Genomic DNA, 21,165 nt, shown 5'->3' with positions numbered 1-21,165 from the left:
TTCTGTAAAGTTGGAGTGCCAAATAAATCATTATGCCAAATTTATTTTACATTTGATAAATATAATTATTTGTGTATGTAACATGTAAACTCTAAATAAATAATGTTATATAGAAAATTGTATTAATAGTTTATAAAAATTAAATCAAATTTAAATTTTTTTGTATGAAATTATATAAAACCAATGTCCATATATAACATTATGTATTGTACCAAAATTAACATGTATTTTGTATATTGCAATTTGCCTATCACATTATGTATTTGTGTTTTTTGTTTACCTAATAAATAAGAAAGCCAATGCATTAAAAGTGTGTAAAATGTGTTTCGGCTAAAGGGCGTAATCAGGCGAGCTCGAATATTGTTAAGCTTGAATTCAATTCAAATTTTGGAGCTCGAGTTTGAGCTTGATTAAGCATGTTTACTAATTTTTGTATTTAAACTTGGTTCGATAATTAATTTTAGGGTTAATAATATATGTTAAGGTAATAATGCAATTTAATAATATAAAAATATGAAAAGTTTGATAAGGTTCGCAAACTATTTGAGTCAAGTATTACTAAGCTCGTGTATTTTTTAAAATCAAAGATAATATAAGATAAAAAAATTTCATAGTTTAAAATTTATATTTATCAATCAAACTAATTATATAGTTTTTTTAAGTAGTGTATCAAACATATTTTATAATTTAAATTTGATAATTAATTTTTTTAATTTATCAAACGAGAAATTAATTGTAATACCCCTAACCCTTTTCCGTCGCCGGAACAGGGTTACGGAGCATTATCAGGGTTTACAGATCAATTATAGACATTTCATATCGTTCAACATTCACATCAGAAATCAATCATATTCAATCACATTGTCCCTTATATGAGCCATTGAGGCCCAAAAATACATATTAGAATCAAGTGGGGACTAAACCAGGTATTTAGAGAATTTTTCGCAAAATGCCAAAAATTTTCCAAGGTATAGGGGACACATGCCTGTGTGGTCAGGCCATGTGGACATTCGAAATAGGGCACACGGCCGTGTTCCAGCCCGTGTCCTTACCTTTGTAACTCTCTGACTTAGGTCACGCGGCCAATCCACACGCCCGTGTGCTAGGCCGTGTGAACAATTTTGAGCATCTTGTTTTGAAATTTTTTAAGATGCAGGGGACACACGACCAAAACACAATCCCATGTGCTAGGCCGTGTGTCGCACACGGCTGAGACACACGTCTGTGTCTCTGCCCGTGTTGACAAAATAAGGTCATTTTCAAGCCATATTTCTCACCCAAACTTGTCTTTCACCTAAATACAATAATTTGCACAATCACAAATCACAATAAAACCTTAAATTCAAGCTAAACTCAAGTTCAATGCATGTTAACACACCCCATATGTTCAAGTATTCAATCTTACTTAATTGACCATATAACATATATGCATATATAATCCTCTTTTCACTTTCATTCATTCACCCATACTCACACATTGATTTGATGAAACCACATATATATATATACATTAAAATGTATCAAACATTAGCCATACCAATGACTATTTTCAACCAAACATTTATATGCCATCATTGGTCAAACTTTGCCTATACATGCCATTATAACCAAAATAAAGTTACTATATATACCGAATTGAGCCGATGGATAGTGTGATGCATTTTCGACCAGCTTCCAACCTTAACGAGCTTCCAAGATTACTATAAAATAGGGAAATAAAACAGAGTAAGCATATAATGCTTAGTAAGTTCGTATAATGGAAAATTAACTACCATTTAATTACAATTAAAGTAAACATACAAGGCATACTCAAGCAAGTTGACCAAAAGCCTTATCACATATCCTCATCAAGCGTGTTAGTCATGAAATTCATGTAACAATTCATATTCATAAATGTACATAGTCATCAAGCAAATTTCATACACATATATCTTTCATCACACATTTCAATTTGTCAAATATCGTCACTTTCATGTATTTCAGGTATATACGGGTAATAATTCATTTTGAACTCATATTTTCTCATGTCAGAATTTTGCCTGTTGAATTATTAAAAATATCGATGGATGCACGGGTAGTACACACAAGGTGTACAAAACTGTAATCCGTCAATTCATATACATGAATGCTCATGCAAACATGTAAACGGGAAACTCTTTCGAGCCATATTACGGGAAGCTCATGTGAGTCATGCAACGGGAAGTTCAAACGAGCATTGTTGTCGAACATTGTTGGATATGTGATTAATTTTCATACATGGCAATTTACACAATTCACATACACAACATTCAATTCAAAAATATAAACATACAATTTAGTTACATGAACTTACCTCGACAAATGTTTGTGGATTTGTAATCTACTAATTCGATACTTTTTCTTTTCCTCGTTCTAACTCTATATTTGGTCTATCTGGATCTATACGAATAAATTTAACATCAATTTAATACAATTCATATTCAACTTAATCCAATTCCCATCTTAGGCAAAAATATCATTTTGCCCCTATACTTTTAATTAATTCCAATTTCGTTCCTAGGCTCGAAAAATGAAATTCATGCAATTTAATCATTATTCCTTGCCTAGCCGATTTTTATATGTAACAATAGCAGCCCATGTACTTCACAAAATTTAGAATTTTTTCATGAATTTTACATCTTTTCAATTTATTCCCTAAATCATAATTTCATAAAAATTCTCTTTACAAAAGTTGTTTATCTATCAACAACTTTTCATTTTCTACTATAAAACTTCATAATTCATGCATACTCATCCATGGCAAAACCCTAGTTGATAGAGGAATACGCACAGACCAAGATCAAGTTGCCAAGTCACGGGAAACTCCCTACGAAAGCTTTAAACAATCAGATCTGAAACGAAACAGAAAATTAAAAGATTAGAACTTTGAATTTCCAGATCTGAAATAAAATCCCCAAATCAGTAAAGAGTCCAATTGAGAATAGAAATAAGTGTTAATAAGGGTTCTTGAAACCCTAAAGGAGGTTGCGATTCTGCCCAATTGAACACCAAGATAGTTTTCCCCAAATTTCGGCAATCTAATTTCACCCAAAAAGAGTATGGATGAATCGGCAAGAACCCTAGAAATTGGGGATTTTTGGCTGATTCTTTAAGATAGAAAAAAGGCTGGAAACACAATAAGAACAACAAATAAATTAGATAAAGATTTGGCACAAGCAGAAATAAAGAAAGAATTGGCAGCAAGAAATTAAAAGATAAGTCCTGAGAAGCCTTAAAATCCTGAAAGATCTCACAACTCCCTTCAAACGGCTCTAATCTCCCCTCCAAAGAATATCAATGGCAAGAAGAAGGCTGGAGATGGCTCCCACAATCAAAAGATTGTTAAAACAACTTCTAAAGAAAACCCAAGAGAGAATTATTGGAGAAAAACTCAAAGAGAATTCTGCACTTAAACAAATCTGAAATTTTTGATATATTTGAGAAGTTTCTAACACGGTGGCTGGCCAAGCCTTTATATAGGCTTTTCAAATATTTTCCTAATCTAATTAGAAAACTAAAACTAAAAAAACTCCTAATTATTTTAATTTTAAATGGAAATTCGGCCAAGGGCTTTTAATTGGGCCTCTTGGACTGAATATTTACATAAAAATTTAAACTAAGTATTTAAAAAAATAAAACTTTACAAATTGGGTCACTTTGACAATTTGGCCTGATTTTCAAGTAAGCATGGTTTGTCTTATTATTTGGGCTTAGGTTGGGCCTTTATGACTCGTATCATTCGACTTGAATACTCACCTAATTGAGCCAAAATAAGTCTGTCTATCTTCAAGCTTCCAACTAGGGTTTCCATGTATTTTTATTTTGGAAAGATGATAATATATGATATTTTGTCTTATTTTAATACTTATCATCTTTAATTATTTTTACTTTCCAATTTCATCCTTTTCTTTTCTTAATTTTCCATTGATGACTAATCATCCTTATCTACTAACTCTTCTAAATGGTCTATTTGCCATATAAGGACCTCAAATTTTGAATTCCATAGCTATTTGATAAATATAGCTACTAGAACTCAACTTTTGTATTTTATGCAATTTGGTCCTTTTATCAATTAAACATGTAATCGGTAAAATTTTCTTAATGAAATTTTTATACGATATTCCTATCATACGGTAGACCATAAAATAATTTTAAAATAAATCTTCTTCCGGACTCAGATTTGTGGTCCCGAAACTACTGTTCCAGTTTCACTGAAAACGGGTTGTTACATTAATACTGTTAAATAACATTGTTAAAATTTTCTAATAAAATTGTTAACTTGAAAATAGATAGTTAAAAATATTATATTAAAAAATAGTTTGAATAATTTATAGGCAATAAATTAATAAAAAGTAACCCATTAATAAAAATAAAATGAATTGAAATAATGGAATTACATTAGAATCATTATAAAAAAATTTCTCTTTCTTTTTACAATAACATAAAAAAAATTCACTCGAGTATTTGATATAATAACAATATAATTTTGAGTTCAAGAAAGTTTTTAATCAATTTTATGAAATGAATGAATGAATGAAATGCTGAATTTTTACTAATAAATTTGTATTATAAAAGTTGTTATTATATTTAAAAAAAAAGTTAAACTATGATCTAGGTTTATGTATTTTTGTGCATTTAAAATTCAATGTTCTGTTTTTCTTTCAAGAAATTTAATTTTCAAGGCTGAGACTAGATCTGTGTTGAAAGGATTATGTGTAGCATGAAAAAAATGCTTTCAACAAATAGAACTAGAGTGTGATAACGCACTTCTGTTTGAGTCCTTGTTGGTTAGTGGTGCGGGTAACAGCAAGTTGGCAGAGTTACGATTAATACATCAATGATTAGGGCGTAGCTAGAAAGTATGAGTTCGTCATGTTTCGAAAACCCAAAATGTTGCAGCTGATTGCATGGCTAAGTATGCGAATGCGAGACCTGCAAATTTACAATTGTTTGATGCATCTCAGGACTTTGTATAAGGGGTGTTATTAGATGATATTATTAAGTCTGCATTGATGTAATGTTTTGAATAATAATGTCATCGCTTAAGAGCTGTCAATTTCTACCGAATTTTTTTTCTCTACTTTTAGATTTAAGAATGTAGGTTTAATTATTATTACCTTTATAATTTTTCTATTAAATTTAGATTTATCACAACATCAATTTTTTTATTATATAAACATTAAGCGAATATTCTTTTAATTACTTCAATATGTTGCACTAACAAATTCAATAAAATTATTTTAATAGAATTAATAATTGGACCGAGAATTTTAAATTTAAAAATAGAGGGATTTAATTATTGAAAATAAAGTAAAAAAAATAAATTCCAATATACACAAAGTATAATGAGTTCATGTGTGGGTTTTAGTATGGGTTAGTCGGTTTTGTTTGGAATTTTCCGGTTCTTAATCTATTTGTGATGTAATAATTTGATTCTACTTGTTTGAACATATTTGTACCCAATTGTGCTATAATAATTCAATTCTACTAGTTCAAGATTTATATTTGTATTTTGATTGTATCATTAATGAAAACTTATTTTTTTTTAATTCATAACTTTTCTTTCATCATGTGTAGGTTTGTTTAGATTTATTTTTAGGGAAAGTATTTGGCTTTTTGCTATTGATGTTTTTAGATTTCACGGGGTTAGCATATGATAAGTAGTCAATAGGTATATTAAAATATTATATATACATATAAGAAATAAGACACGTGACAAAATTTTAACTCAACTTGTGAAGTTAAAGATTATACTTCAAATTCTTACTTCAATGTGTAAATATTTTATACTGGCCAGTGGACCTTTTTAAACTCCACAAGTGAACTGAGAGTGCGACAAGTATCACATTTATTTATATAATTAATTTTTTAAATTATTTTACTACAATTTATAATACATTTATCAAACTCTAAACCAATTTGTGAAATCATTCAAGACACACCTTGTGAATTTTTTAGAACCTTGAAAATTTGACAAAAATGTCCTCTTTATTTATATACTTTTTAAAATTTGACAAAAAGTTCATAAACAATTTTCTCAGTAAAATTTTGGAAAAAAAAAACATTTACCTAGTTATACAAATTGTAATATTTTTCTAATAAATCTTTTTAAAATTGCACCAACCCAAATTCATAATTAGGCAACTATAGATTTTCCTTTATTTGGTTCGAGAAAATTTTTTAGAAATTTTTTTAATTATAATGGGACAAATACAATGACCTAAATCTGAATAAATTTTTTCATAAAAATTAGAGCCTATTTTTAATACAGAGAGCAAAAGGAAAGAAAGAAACCCTTTTAATCTCTTATCGAAAAAGAACACAGAAATGGGTATTTCTTTGAAATCTACAGCAGCGGGATTGTTCCTGTTAAAGAACCACAATACCCATTCTCCATCTCGCTTTCCTTCATTCAAACCCTTAGTTTCAACTAAGAGATTCACTCCAATGGCTTCTGTTGCTACTTCTCAAACTCTTGGCATTTCTGAAACCTTCTCTAAACTGAAAAATCAAGGCAAAGTAAGCATTTTCCCCTTTTTAATTGATGAGCAATTTATTTCTTTTCTTTTTTCTGTTAAAATGGTTTGTTTTTGTTTGTGATATTTCTGGGTTTTGAGTTTAATTTGAGTTGCAGCAAGTCAAAGTAAGCATTTCTTTGGTCCTATAAGTTGAGTAGCAGAAATTGATTTATGGTCTTATTATATATATATATTCAAACTTCATGTTCTGATTGTCTGTTTTTGTTTGGGATATTTCTGTGTTTTGAGTTTAATTTAAGCTGCATTAGAGGAACCTTTTGTCTTGTTAAGATCACAGGCATTGTTGAATTGATTCTTTTCATGGGTTTTATCAGTATGGTAGCCAGAGTTTAGTTGGCTTTCATTGCCTTATTAGATAGTGTTGACGCCAGGAGAAGGTTGTGGTGGTTTGTGACAGTTCTTTCGGTGAGTGGAGAGCCGTAAGAAGGTTGAGATGATCGGAATGTGGATGTTAGGAAAGGATTGGAGAGGAGAGAGTTGAGAGTGCTAGAAGAAAGAATGCCTTGGCCCTTTTTCCTGGTGCCAATAAGCCTTTAAGGGGTTGTATTTGATAGTTTTCAAGGTGCCATGTGTCGTCCATTTATTGGTTCTGGACTCACTGGAATTTGGCCGACCTACTGATGCCTTGCCGTTGGTATGGGCTGTCATGTCCAGGGAATGGATATTTGTAATGTGTGAATGGCAAATATCCTATCCATGCCTGGCATATAGTCTCATTGGATTGTGCTCGCTGGCATCCTAGCTCACAAGGTGTCCTTCGTCAAAGGTATTGACTTACGTGGCTGTAGGCTTGCGAGTTGTAGGTATAACAGATAGGTTTTTGAGATTCTAGATAGAAGATGTGGCTGTTTGATGAATATAAATTTTGTGCTTAATGAAAGAAAATCTTAGTTATTTTGAATATTCTAGAAAAAGAAAACCTATCAAGAGAGGATGAAAGTTTTTAAAGCTGAACCAAATTCTACGCATTGTTTTGTTTCTATAAGTTTGAATAATGTCTATGTTTGGTGACATGAATTCTATACTTGCAACTTCGAAGTATAAAATGCCTTGGCTATTGATTGCCGGTTTATAAACTACTCAAAAAAGGACGGAACTTGTTGAAGAAAATTCTTAATAATATTCAATGGTTTGTTATAGAACTTTCTAAAAACATGAAATATGACTTATAAGCATTCTATGTCCGAAGGTTGCATTCATCCCCTACATCACAGCTGGTGATCCCGACCTTTCAACAACAGCAGAGGCTCTTAAGGTGCTTGATTCATGTGGCTCGGACATAATTGAACTCGGTGTACCATATTCTGATCCTCTGGCTGACGGTCCCGTAATCCAGGTTTGTTAACCGTTTAGTTGTTTGTCTATGCGTTTTATTTAATTTTTCAAATCTCTTAGTCATGTTTCTTCTGTTTAGGCTGCGGCTACGCGTTCTTTGGCAAGAGGAACCAACTTGAATGCAATTCTTTCGATGTTGAAGGAGGTATGAATAGTACTCAGTGCCATTGTATCAACAAATGGAAATAGTGGAAGCGTATAGAAATATTGTTATATATATGTATATATAATTTAAGTTGAGAGTTATATTCTAAGTTTTTATTTTTAAGTTGTGCAGGTGGCTCCACAGTTATCTTGCCCGATTGCTTTATTTGCATATTACAACCCAATTCTAAAGCGTGGGGTTGAGAAATTTATGTCCGCTATAAGGGACGTAGGCATACAAGGTAATCAACACATTATGTTTTTTTTAAATTTTTTGGTTAAATTCTGCTATTAGTCCCTGTACTTTGTGAAATCTCTGGATTTAGTCGTTGTACTTTAGTTTGATCAATTTTAGTCTTTTTACTTTTCAGATCAGTCAATTTTAATCACTGTATTTTTCGAATTTTAAAATTTTAGTCCTGACCCAAATAGTAGCAGTTAAATCCATTTGGTTAAATTCAATTACTAGTCCTATACCATTCGTATTGTTGCAGATTTGGCCATATTTTCTAATTGGATCATTCTAAGTCCTTATACTTTTCAAATATTGAAATTTCAGTCTTGACGCAAATGATAGTCATTAATCCATTAACTAAATTTTTATTGAGTAATATGTAGAAATAACAGCTAACATAGTATTTCACATATGATAATATGCTTGCCGTATTAGATTTTGGAAATAGCAGAACCTAATGAATGAGTTTAGTAGTTATTGTTTGGTGAAGACTGAAATTTTAAAATTTGAAAGTACAAGGATTAAAAATGACCAAATTAAAGTAGGGTTAAGATTCACTACATCACTTTTTCATCCATTAATATCCAATGCAATGATCATCACCATTCGAATGTGTAGGACCCATCTATTAAATGTGAAAATAAACTTGTGAATGTTGATTAAACATGCATTGGATACTAAAGGATGAAAAAGCAAGAGTGGAGCCAAACCCTGTAGAATCCATCTGTTAAATGTGAAAATAAACTTGTGAATGTATAGGGACCAAATCCACAACTTTTATAAAGTACAGGGACTAATAGCCGCATTTAACCTATTTTTTTAAGGAATTTCTTCACTGTTCAACTGTTCTTGGTTTCCACGTCGTTTCTTTGTAGATAGCATCCTATAGGGGTAGTTAAACTTCTATTCTTTCCTATGGGTCACAATGAATTATTCAATCCCATAGAGGTAGTTTATTACGTTTTTGTTTTAAATTTTTAGGCTTTTATTAAGAAAACCCGGAATTTTGAATATGTTGTTGCTCATGCTGGCTTTGTATCTATCTAATGATTCGTTTATAGAATCCGAAACATAGGCCTAATACGATTTTTCGTAGCGGAGATTAGGTTGTTTTTTATTCTTGTTCCCTTCAAGAATCCCGACGTGCTTACCTCGATAATTCCATAAATATTTGCAGGACTGGTGGTTCCAGATGTCCCTCTAGAAGAGACCGAACTTTTGAGAAGAGAAGCTCTCAAAAATAAGATTGAACTGGTATGTTCCGGTATAAGAATATCTTATCTACCTTTACTACTACTAATAAATGCCCGTTCATAATATTTGAAGGCAGCATTACGATCCAATTAGATATAGTCTAAATCATAGCAATGCTTTTTCCTGTTTTTCGTTTCTGTAATAAATGCTTATAGTCAATCTAGTACGACTTATCTGCTCGTGTGGTTAAGGTAATGCTTACAACACCAACTACGCCGACAGACCGAATGAAAGCGATTGTGGAAGCAGCGGAAGGATTTGTGTACCTCGTAAGATCCTCTTCCAAAGTTGACCCCTGTTTTTCTTTCCCGTATTGTTTTCCTTGATTACTTTTGTCTTTAATGCAGGTGAGCTCAGTCGGAGTTACCGGTGCCCGTGCATCTGTTAGCGATCGGGTTCAGACTCTTTTAACTGAAATTAAAGAGGTTTGCATTGACAAATAAGAATCACTATATCATTAGTTAGCATTATATGTTTTAAACATTCTTGGATAGTCCTTGATCGGTAGCTAAGGCGAGCTTATGCTTGGTGCATTTATCAAAGTCATTACAAAAATCTTTCGGGTTTAGGCGACAAATCAACAAACCTTTAATAGATTCTATTTCTTTCCTTATTTTACAATTATAGATTTTGATAATTCAAGTACCCTTTTTACTTGCATTTTGATCGTTTTAACTTCGGTACAGCAGGTAACAACCAAGCCTATTGTGGTTGGCTTTGGCATATCGAAACCCGAGCATGTGAAGCAGGTCTGTCTTCCTTTGTATTTACCAATTTTTGTTTTTGGGTTCAATGTAGTTTGCTCATTGAATGAATGAGTATATATTGCGACGGACAGGTTGCCAGATGGGGGGCCGACGGTGTGATCGTCGGGAGTGCGATTGTGAAGGTGCTGGGTGAAGCTAAGTCTCCTGAGGAAGGATTGAAGGCGTTAGAAACTTTTACCAAATCCTTGAAATCTGTACTTCCTTGAAAGTTTTAATGGGTACTAAATCAGACTGGATACCTTTTTCCATCGAAATTGGAATTTCTTTGAAATAATGTTAAAATCTTTGGTTTGAAAGTACAATTTTGTGATCGAATTTGGTTTTTAGATATTTTTTTAAAGTTAAATTCATTGGGTGCTCTGTCTTATGGGGGATACAATAAATTTCTGAATTATTTTCTCTCGTTTGAACTCGAAAAATCGATCTTTAATGTCATCAAAAACTTATTCAACCAACCTTCTAAACTCAAAATGTAAATTGTGCACATAATTTTTCTACTTTTTTTTTTTAAATTTAAAGTTTTAATCGTTACTAAATAACAGACATTAAATGCATTTTAATTATTTCTAAAATTTTATGCAATAAATATATTATTTCATATCAACTAATTGTTCTCTCAAAAAAATAGTTATTTTCTTTTAATTCTATAAATATATTATCTCATATGTAGCACTTGCATATCAACTAATCATTTTCTCTAAAAATAATAGTTATTTTCATTTAATTCTAAAAAAAGTTAGATTATTTTAGTTAAGGAATGTAATAATCATTTTTGAATCACAACTAAATTGTTAAAATTTGAAGAAAAAAAAAGTATATTATTCAAATTAGAGAAAAAAATTAAATCCAATTTACATATAAAATATGATAAAATTTCAAAATTCAAAATTAATAGAATTCTGCTTAGTAGGCTTCAAAAATGAGTTAAATTCTACTTTTAATTAGATATTTTTAATCCCTATACTTTTTGAATTTCAAAATTTTAGTCTCACCAAACAATAACTTTTAAATTCATTAAGTTTTGCTATTTTCAAAATATGATGTGATGATTTTATTATCTGATCTGAAGGACCAAATTGGAAAAGTATGGACTAGATACTATTTGGATAAAATAATAGAGACAAATCTATAACATTTACAAAGTACAAGGATGATTAATAGTAGAATTTAACCTGAGAGAAGAACTTTAAGGAGCATGAACTCTCAATATGACCTGAACCTAAAATCCATCCAGAGGTTGAAGAGATAAAGTAGAGCATAAGAATCTGACTGAAACAGAGTATTTGAGTAAGCAAATTAAAAGCAAGAACTGATATTAAAGTAGCTTGAATCTCTTTAACAATGGACAAAAATAAAAGGAAACTATTCAACAGAGATACAGATACTCCCTTTAAAAAGACATTGTAACAGCTAAAATGGTGTCACGCATAGCTCGAAATGAATATTTAAGTTTTACCCAAAGTTGCAGAAACATAACAAAAACATTTCTGAAATTAGAAAAAGAAATAATTATAACCAAAAAGGGAAGAGAAATGAAAATTATAGATCAAACCGTGGTCTAAAGAGCTTGCTCTTATGGCTTCTCTTCCCTTTCTCGATTCCATTGTTCAATCCTGGCTCTACGTTCTTCACTCCCTTCCCTAGCAGGTGGAGGGCTTCGGCTTCGGCTTCGACTATGGCTTCGTTTAGGACTTCCATGTTTTCTCCGACCACCGACGTCACGGTCAGTCCTATCAGGTCTTCGACCATTCCGATCGCCATTATCATCACGGTCACGGTGACGGTCGCGATCCCTATCACGGCGGGGGCGAGGGCTTCCGCTTCTGCTCCTACTCCGATGCCCTCTGTATTTCCGGTAACTTCCGAACAGTTTCCTTCTAAGGTCTCTCCCAATTACTTTGACGTGCATGAAATTGCAATAACCACCACGGTTACAGTTATTCTCCTCGTATTGCCGACACGTGGCTTCACGGAAATCGGTAACCGGGGAAAAATCGGCAATGATGGGTCGACCGGAGTAAAACCTTCCTTGAAGTGCCTGGAGAGCGGCTGCCGCTTGATCTTCCTCCCTGAACTGAGCATATACGTTTCCAATCATGTGATCGGCGAGGTTATCACAAACGTTGAGACTCTCGATCTCACCGAACTTGCTTAGTTCCTCGTAGATATCCTCGTAGAAATCCTCGAAATGTTCCTGGATCTTGCGAGGATCTATGGGCTGTCCTTGGGGATCTACTCCGGGAGTGATCATATCTGGCCGCTGATACATGTTGGAAAGAAGGATGGTTGGGGAGATCGTTGGCCGGTTATGGAGACGTGAGCACCGGTCACCGTGCCGGCAAGCTCCAATCTTGAAATAAAAGGGACAATTAACACGGTCCTTCTCGGTACCGAAGATGGAGGCTAAGTGTTCCGCCATTTTTGAAGGAAATCAAACACAGTAAGGAGATTATCAAATTTAATTTCTATTAAAAACCAAAGGGATGACGAAGAAATAGAATTGGGAAGCTATGGTAAAGTTAGGGTTTCGAAACCCTAATTTTTGAAGTTCTTTTGGAAAAGAAAGGGAAAGAGAGAGATGAGCATACGCCGGGGAAAGACTTCGTAAACAAAAATCAAAAACCGGTTGTTTGGTTAATGATGGGCTTAATGATACCTTAAACAAAATGGGCCTATGATGGGCTTTGAAGATAAAAAGGGTGAACTACACCAGAGGTCATAAATTATTAGTATGTTTACATTTTAGCCACTCAACTTCAAAAAGTTACAAAATAGTCACTATACTATTCAAATGTTTTCATTTAAGTTACTAGGCTGTTAAGATATTTTTTAAAGTCCAAATGGTGACCTTCAAGCGACAATTCGATGACCGTAACAATGGAACAATACCTATCGACAAGTAGAACATATGTCAGATCTAAGACGATCTGATGGTCGGTGTCAGAGAAGAAAACAATTCGGATTTTACCTTGTAAATTCGTGATGTTCAAAGTTGTTTCATGAAAAAATTAGACTGTAAAAGAGGAGGGGAAGTTTACCCTTTCGATTGGTGTCAAAGGTGAGAACAGAGAAGACTATAAAACTACGATTTAAATAGCTTGATGACTTAAATGAAAAATTGAAAATAATTTAATGATTATTTTGTAAATTTTTAAAATTGAATGAGTAAAACATAAACTATCAATAGTTCAATGATTTTGGATGTAGTATACCCAAAGAAAAAATGGTGAAAGTATTTAGTAAATTACTATTATAAGGACAAGATTAAATTAATCTTTCTATTATGAAATGAATCAAAGATTAAGTTTGAACAAGATTTAATATTTACGGTTTATAATTTGAACTACAAATGAAAAAAGTTATGGCATTTTTTAAATAATGATTATTAACTTTGTCACAATTTGATTTAACACTAACTTTTTCTTTTGTTGCTACAATACTTAAAACTATCTATAATTGTTCCCTAATTACATTTCAGCGCACTTGAACCCCATGCTAAATGAGCTACGACTCAATCAATATGAACTCAATCAATATGAAACAACTAATGTGAACTGATCATAGATTGACTTAGCAGCTAGTTTCACCAAAGAAAAAATTGTTAAGAATATAAATTAATGAAAAAACAACCAGGAATCTTAATTGTATCCCGCTGGAGAACTTTGGCATTTTATAAATTTGTGCAAACCAAAATTTTCAGCCAGACTTGTATCCCGTTGGAGAACTTTGGCATTTTATAAATTTGTGCAAACCAAAATTTTTCAGCCAGACTTGTTGATTATCCATAGTCCAACATAATCCAAACTCAAAATTCTGGATTTTATAGAATCCATTTTGACTCAATAACCTTAAAATATCTTGAAATGATTCAAATTTAAAATGACCTGAAAAACTTTCCATGGCAATGGCAAAGTAGAATGACACGAACTGAAATCTATACCCAAAATGACTCAAAACCCTAATTTATCTTATAAATTACCCGGACTCAAATTGATATGATCTAAAACCAACCAAGCCTGACCGATTAATAGTTCTAGGTACAAGATTATAAGGCTATTTAACACTATTGGAACTTATTTTTCTTGTACCATAAAACGAGCTACAACAATTTAATAGGCACCCTACACCATAGATTCCGGCTTATCTTTCTCTAATCAACACGATTTCAAGCAAACCTGGCCGGAAAAAAGAGTTCCATTCAATAGAACCATCGTTACCTTAATGTTAACAAGGAGGCATCCGTTGGATGATGACTGATGAATCCTCCGAACTCTAGTCAAACATCTTATTCAATTAAAAAAAAGCCATTAAAGCATATCTCCAACTAAAAGTTGCATACTGTAGTTCATGGAATTTGAGACGAGAACCACTACCAATTGTCTGGAAAAGAATAATTTTAGTCACCCATAATAAACGAATCATGAAGGAAATAGAAACACAATGAGACTAAGTGTCTATTGGCATTTAACGCCTCCCAGATGCCACTGATTCTGCAGAAAAGAGGTATTTAACCCGTGAAAGAACTGAATCATGTGCCGGATCATATGGATGATCCTTAGATGGAATCTCCAAGATCGCTGGAACAGGCTTGTTGTAGCTATCCACCAGAAACCTTATCATATTTGCAACCTGCAATTAAAAAGGTAGAGGGCCATAGCTTAATTTAGCAAATACGAACTTGGTTCCAATGCAATTCAAATAGAAATTCTGTACTTGTGTCTGGACCGGTTATCATTATAGATAAAACTATGAATGTAAAAGATTCAGAAGGCAGTGTCATTTGGTTAATCTAAACAGGTAGTAGGCTAGGATAGCCAATATCAGAATAAGATGAAATTATCAATAAGACAGTACGAGCAAGCAAGACAAGAAGTAGAACACTAGCCGGTCATGAAGAAGTTTAGGTACTAACCAAATTTTACAGAGGCATTTTATCAAATTGCAGATCTTTTATTTGATCAGATCTCATCATCAGTATTACTAATGTAGCAGTCCCTATTATTGTTATTGATAGCATGATTCATGTAACAAGAAGTTAGCACAGATAGTCACTTAAACACTGCACTTCATTACTGAATCCAGTATATGTGTCTCTGAGCTTTAAGGCAATATAGGTTAACATGTCACAGATAATTGACCAACAGTCAATTCTATGGAGCGGTGTAAGTGTGACTTAATAATGAGATGGAAGCAAGAGAATTTACATGATCTGTGCTTGTTAGCATTTCATAGATCTCCAGCTACACATTACAAATTCTGTGCACGATACAGCTTAACAAACATATAGATATTCGCATAAAAAGTGCAGAATAGAATTGATGATTTATGGCAATATCTGCTGGAAAAACTTACATATTGGCTAATCAGAACGACAGCAATATCCTCCCTTGTAGTGAACTCCTTAAATGTATCTTCAATTTGTTTAACTGTGGTTTCTAACAGGCAGAAACAAAAGCATTGATTGAGTAAATGATAAAAAATCAGGAAATATTTAATTTGATTATGAAAATAACCATAAACGATGATTTGTTTATAGAAAAACCTAAAAAAGAAAGAGCTAAAAGATGTAGAAATCTGATATTTATTCTGATCCCAATAAGTCAGACAACTATGCATTGTCCTTCCTTTTCTATTTCCCTCCCCTCTCTTGCTACCAAATGAAAGGACATTTCCTGATAAATGGCTTAATTACTTAATTTTCCTAGTCAACACACATACAATGCAAATAATGTAATATTTAAAACTTGAAAGGCATATTCGTACTTCTCTATGAATTGTTTATTTTTTACTAGTCTTATTAATACTTGTTTCAACACAAAAAGGCACAAACACGTGGTTCCCACCCAAACAAAAATTTAATAACCAAGGCACCTAAAAGTCCAAAAGAAAAAATGACTTGAAATCATAGTTCCGAGAACATAATTCAACTACGATTGCATGCGTTAACAAATATGCAACAAACCATGCAGTTACTTTGATTTGAAAAAGAAAACTGTATCAAAGGCATACATTTAGTTTAACAATCCTAAACAGCATGTTTCCTTATTCAATATCTAGATTGTGATATTCCACTCTTTATCTAGACAGCAGATAAACCACGGTCAAGCTGAACATAATTTGGCCAATTCATATACCCTAAGGTGATTAAGAGAAAGTAAATAACTGCTCAACCTTTGAATTCAATGAGTGAATAAACTATCAATGGCAAGTTTGCAACTATAAAATGTTGACGAGAGTTTGATGAAGACCATACTTAAAATTTCAATTAATAGTAATAAAACATAGAAAGTTAAAGAGCTTACTTGAATCTACAATAAGATAATTTGTCTTTCTTCGCAAGTCAACATTACCCACACCAGCCATTAGAAAACCAACCACCGTGTCCTAGCCCAACAAATTATAAGTCAGACAGGTCAAATCAAATGCATTGTGAATTACATATAATGACATTTATCATTATGTTAACAACATTAGTAGAACATATATTCATCAAAACATACCATACACATACTCTTATTCTTACTACGTTCTATTAACAAAATGAGGAAACATGGCGAATGATTGGATATAGATGTTTTGGGGGAATTCTTAAAACAGTATGGCAATGAGTGATCTTTTCTATAACATATTAGAATCATTCAGAAAATGAAAAACTCACCAATAAATTTATGATGTTATGAACTTATGATAATTTTTCATAAAGATAAATCTGAATGATATTTACTTTCACTGGCACCCGAAACAAGCAGATTAAACTGAGCTTAAGGATCAGCTAGCACAGTTAAATCTGTATGGCAATGAGTGAACTTTTCAATAACATACCAGAATCATTCAGAAAATGCAAAGCTCACCATGAAGTTTATGCTGCTATGAACTAATGGCAATTCATCATTGAGCTAAATCTGAATGGTATCTACTTTTCACCCTCATCAAAAACGACAAGCAGACAAAGCTGAGTTTAAGGATCAGCTAGCGAAGCTAAATCTGTATAGCAATTAGTGAACTTTATAACATAGCAGAATCATTCAGAAAATACAAAGCTCACCACTAACTGTATAGTGTTATGAACATATGATAAATTCATCATAGAGATAAATCTGAATAGTATTTACTTTTCACCCTCGTCAAAAACAACAAACAGACTAAGCTGAGTTTACAGATCGCTATCACGTTACTACTAAGTCCAAGCAACACGCGTCAAACTTAAAAAAGTATTTTGTACCAAATCACACGATAGCTGCTTCAGTTGATGTAACTTGCTCTTTCTTAAAAAAACAAAATCTCTTGACATAAAAATTCAGGCAGTACAGAGTTAATCCAGAAGAATTGCCGGCAAATTTATAGGAGAAAATGCAATGATCTACATAAAAAACGGCAAAAAGAGCGAGATCTGTGCACTGATTTAAGCAGCTTCAAAAGTAATACTCACCTCGTCGGCAATCATTGCAATAAGAGCTGAGTTGCTCGTGGGGATTTGAACTCTGTTCGCCATTAATTAAGTTTTTTGAACTACAAAATCAAAAAGATCACTTAAAAGCTACGCAATTGACTTGGATTTTAGACCGAATTTGACGAGAAAAAAGAAATTTACCTTTCTCTAATGGATCGCCTGCTCTTACTTTCGACGTTCGATTTGAAGGATCTACACAAATTCACAGAGGCTGATTGTATTACTGGTGGAAAATTTTCTGATAATACTGAGACACGGAAATCGGAATATAAACGCTCTGATTTTGAGTAGAAAAACAATACCAATTAAAACGACAACGTTTTCTCCTCTACTCGAGATTCTTCTTTTCTTTAAATAAATCTATGCGTGGCTAAAATGCATTCCACCTGTAGAACGGAAAAAATATTATGGAGGTAATTATAATAGGTATCTTATCGCATTTTGCTGTAAAATAATTTTTATACCTTAGATTAAAAAGTAAATTAATTATTTTTATTAAAAAATTATCTATATTGTTAAAAACTAGCGTCACTAATAAAATATTCATATAATGACATGTGACATGCCATATGTATCTCATACTGACATATAAGAATCAACTTTTAACAATAAAAATAGATGAAATTTAAAAAAAATTAATATATTAACCCTATTTTTTGAAAGGAAAAAAACCAACATTATTTTACAATTAATTTATTTGTTATTCTTAAATGGTATGATAATTAAATTATTCATTTGAATTGTTAAATAGTATATTTACAGGACAAAACACCATTAAAAGTCTTTTTTTTTTTAATTTACCAAAATGGGCTCGGTATTTTATCATTTGCCGGAATGACCCTTTTCCCCGAAAGCGCGTCCACGTCAGCGCGATGTCAGGGGATGTGGCAGAAAATCGCGTCCCTGAGGGCGCGCTTTGCTTACGTGGACGGAAATCGCTCCCGCAAGGGCGCGTTTTGTTACCACGTAAGCGCTCCCTTCGGGACGCGTTTTGCCCGTTTCTCCCTACGTTAGGTTTTGGGTTTTTAGGGTTAGAGTTTTTAAGATTTTTAGGGTTTTGGAGAAAAATTAAACAAATAAGGGATTAGGGTTTCTTAATTAAATTAATTATAATTTTTTTCAAAATTGGATTAGGTTTCGTGTTTATGGGTTTTTAAGAAAAAATCAATTCAAATAGGGTTTAGGGTTACGTGAGTAATTAAATTAAAAATTTATTAAGGAAATCGCTCCTACGTGGACGCGCTTTTGCTACAATAGGTCCTGAAAAAATAATTTTGAGTTGACGTTTCTGAGCAAATAGTATAAAAAACGCTTCAAGCAGGATGCTTTATCAGAAGAATTTCTGAAATCGCTCCCACGTGGACGCGCTTTTGCTACAGTAGGTCATGAAAAAATAATTTCGAGTTGACGTTTCTGAGTAAATAGTATAGAAACGCTTCAAGCAGGATGCTTTATCAGAAGAATTTCTGAAATTGCTTCCATGTGAACGCGTTTTTGTTACAGTAGCATGTTTGGGCTGAGGCTATAAATGAGGCAAAAAATGTTATCAGATTGCATAAGTTACATCAAAAACAATTTAGAGAGGCTAAGAATGTTAGAAATTAAAGATGAGTGAACATATTAGTGCTGTTATTTACTATGATAGTGAGGTTTGCCACACCGAGAACGGTGTTGTTTTTTTATCGGAGAATACAGTGCGACTGGTTTTTAACCAAAACATAGATTTGATAGAACTTCGTAAAAGAATTAGGCATAAAATTTTCAGAACGACGCCAATGAAAGTTTTGTCTATTACATATCGATTTTGTTCTTCTGTTGATCCGGTGACATATGACTTGTTCGACATAAAAGGTGCTCGTAGCTTGGAGTCAATGGTGCAGACTCATCTTGCTAGTGGAGCACCTTATATTGAGTTATATGTACAATTTACATCGTCAAATGATGTACTTGCGACTAGTGTTCAAGAGGTATACACGACCCCTGGCCAACACTCAGTTAGCGGGTTACAAAACACAGAACAGCCCATGTTTGGTAGCGGTGTATAATGCACATCCCCTACAAGACACTCTGTTAGTGGATCGGATATGTACGTCGGTGGCTCGATGTTTGATGCTGGAAATACGTACTGGGGAACGACATCAAGTTTTAGTGGTTAACAATCTACATCCAATTGGGGACATTATAAATGTACTCCTTATGACGTCCATTGGTGAGGGGACCTCGTACGTTGCAGATAATTGTGGGTTAGAAGATGACTCCGATGTGGATCCACCTCGAGAGCCTATTCCAACAGAACTTGAAGATGCTGAAAGGAGTTCAGATGATGAAGAAATCCACGATTTAGAGCATACTCACCTCCAGCCCACATGCATAATGTCGATCTGTTTGCAAATGATGCGTTGGAGTTTCTAGATCTACCATACCGGTTGCGTGATAGTACAAGTTCGGGGCTGGATTCAGGTGAATTTGAAGTTAGTAATCAGTTTTCCAACAATGATAGTTTTATTGGTGCTTTGAAATAACATAGCATCAATAACAGCGTTAACTACCACGTGGTTAAATTCAAATCTGATAAGTTTGAGGCGAAATGTGCCGTGCAAGACGACACATGTTCATGGAAAATCTACGCCTTGTTGAGGAAAAAGACAGGGTTGTGGGAGATAAAAAAGTACAAAGGTCCACACACATGTGCTGCAGGTAAAATATTGACGGTTTCTGAATAATACTGTTATTATGTCATGTTGTATTATTTAATGAACTCCATTTATAGGTGTTTCCCAAGATCATCCCAAGATAGATTCAGCTATGTTAGCTAGCTTGATACTACCCACGGTGAAGGCAGACCGCAGGACTTCAGTGCCGGTCTTAATTGCCAATATTCGTAGCCAAATGGGGTACACGTCCTCTTACCGCAAGGTTTGGATAGCTAAACAGAAGGCATTGGAGAAGATGCATAGTAGGTGGGACGCTTCATATAATAAAATATGGCAGTGGTGTCAAGTGCTAGAGAGATACGTCCCAGGTTGCATTACAGACCTTGAAACGGAACATGCGTACTACAACGACCGATTGCTACGTGGATGCCAAGTGTTCAAACGCCTGTTTTGGACCTTTAAGAAATACCGAGACGCATTTTCATACTTTAAGCCATTGGTACAAATTAACGGTACCTTTATGTTTGGTAGGTATACTCACCGGCTATTGCTTGCAGTGACACAAGATGACGGTGGGAGAATTCTTCCAATTGCGTTTGCAATAACACCGGGGGAGTCATCTGATGACTGAGATTTCTTTCTATCTAGGTTAAGGAGGCATGTGTGCCCCCAACCTGATATCTGTGTTATTTCAGATCGGGGCACTGGTATACTAGCTGTATTTGATCGACAGGGAAGCTTATGGCAGCGCACATACCATCGATATTGC

General features: G+C 33.3%; 3 protein-coding genes across 6 annotated transcripts; 1 reads left to right on the top strand and 2 right to left on the bottom strand.

Annotated features, from left to right (window-relative positions):
• Window positions 1-6,151: 6,151 nt before the first annotated feature.
• Window positions 6,152-10,594, top strand: LOC107940215 (tryptophan synthase alpha chain). 2 transcript variants are annotated; one of them, XM_016873653.2, is made up of 9 exons: window positions 6,152-6,537; window positions 7,747-7,893; window positions 7,972-8,037; window positions 8,170-8,278; window positions 9,449-9,525; window positions 9,717-9,794; window positions 9,873-9,950; window positions 10,215-10,274; window positions 10,364-10,594. In XM_016873653.2, the coding sequence occupies exons 1-9, from the start codon at window positions 6,346-6,348 to the stop codon at window positions 10,496-10,498; spliced, it is 942 nt and encodes a 313-aa protein (XP_016729142.1). In that variant the 5' UTR covers window positions 6,152-6,345; the 3' UTR covers window positions 10,499-10,594. The 2 variants fall into 2 exon arrangements, with proteins under 2 accessions (XP_016729142.1, XP_016729141.1); XM_016873652.2 differs by having other exon boundaries at window positions 6,156-6,537; window positions 10,212-10,274.
• A 1,013-nt stretch (window positions 10,595-11,607) lies between these two features.
• Window positions 11,608-12,711, bottom strand: LOC107940226 (splicing factor U2af small subunit B). Its single transcript, XM_016873663.2, has one exon. It carries the CDS (start codon window positions 12,709-12,711, stop codon window positions 11,866-11,868), a length of 846 nt encoding a protein of 281 aa, XP_016729152.1. The 3' UTR covers window positions 11,608-11,865.
• LOC107940227 (V-type proton ATPase subunit F) lies at window positions 11,608-18,084 on the bottom strand. Of its 3 annotated transcripts, XM_041098688.1 has the most exons (6): window positions 17,884-18,003; window positions 17,722-17,801; window positions 17,144-17,276; window positions 16,595-16,676; window positions 15,645-15,718; window positions 14,564-14,921 (listed from the first exon to the last, which is right to left on the bottom strand). In XM_041098688.1, the coding sequence occupies exons 3-6, from the start codon at window positions 17,144-17,146 to the stop codon at window positions 14,757-14,759; spliced, it is 324 nt and encodes a 107-aa protein (XP_040954622.1). In that variant the 5' UTR covers window positions 17,147-17,276; window positions 17,722-17,801; window positions 17,884-18,003; the 3' UTR covers window positions 14,564-14,756. The 3 variants fall into 3 exon arrangements, with proteins under 3 accessions (XP_016729153.1, XP_040954622.1, XP_016729154.1); XM_016873664.2 differs by lacking the exon at window positions 17,144-17,276 and having other exon boundaries at window positions 11,608-14,921; window positions 15,645-15,727; window positions 17,884-18,061; XM_016873665.2 differs by lacking the exon at window positions 17,144-17,276 and having other exon boundaries at window positions 17,884-18,084.
• Between the last annotated feature and the right edge of the window lie 3,081 nt (window positions 18,085-21,165).

This window comes from Gossypium hirsutum, chromosome D08, assembly GCF_007990345.1.
Source record: "Gossypium hirsutum isolate 1008001.06 chromosome D08, Gossypium_hirsutum_v2.1, whole genome shotgun sequence".
Lineage (NCBI taxonomy): Eukaryota > Viridiplantae > Streptophyta > Magnoliopsida > Malvales > Malvaceae > Gossypium > Gossypium hirsutum.
This window is presented reverse-complemented; position numbering and strand designations above follow the sequence as displayed.

Coding starts and splice junctions, on each gene's coding strand:
- LOC107940215 (XM_016873652.2), top strand. CDS start 6,346: ATGGGTATTTCTTTGAAATCTACAGCAGCGGGATTGTTCCTGTTAAAG. Junction 8,038..8,169: donor TTCTTTCGATGTTGAAGGAG/GTATGAATAGTA, acceptor TAAGTTGTGCAG/GTGGCTCCACAGTTATCTTG. Junction 9,795..9,872: donor CGGAAGGATTTGTGTACCTC/GTAAGATCCTCT, acceptor TCTTTAATGCAG/GTGAGCTCAGTCGGAGTTAC.
- LOC107940226 (XM_016873663.2), bottom strand. CDS start 12,711: ATGGCGGAACACTTAGCCTCCATCTTCGGTACCGAGAAGGACCGTGTT.
- LOC107940227 (XM_016873664.2), bottom strand. CDS start 17,784: ATGGCGAACAGAGTTCAAATCCCCACGAGCAACTCAGCTCTTATTGCA. Junction 16,677..17,721: donor TTGCAATGATTGCCGACGAG/GTGAGTATTACT, acceptor TTGTTGGGCTAG/GACACGGTGGTTGGTTTTCT. Junction 14,922..15,644: donor TCGTTCTGATTAGCCAATAT/GTAAGTTTTTCC, acceptor TTTTAATTGCAG/GTTGCAAATATGATAAGGTT.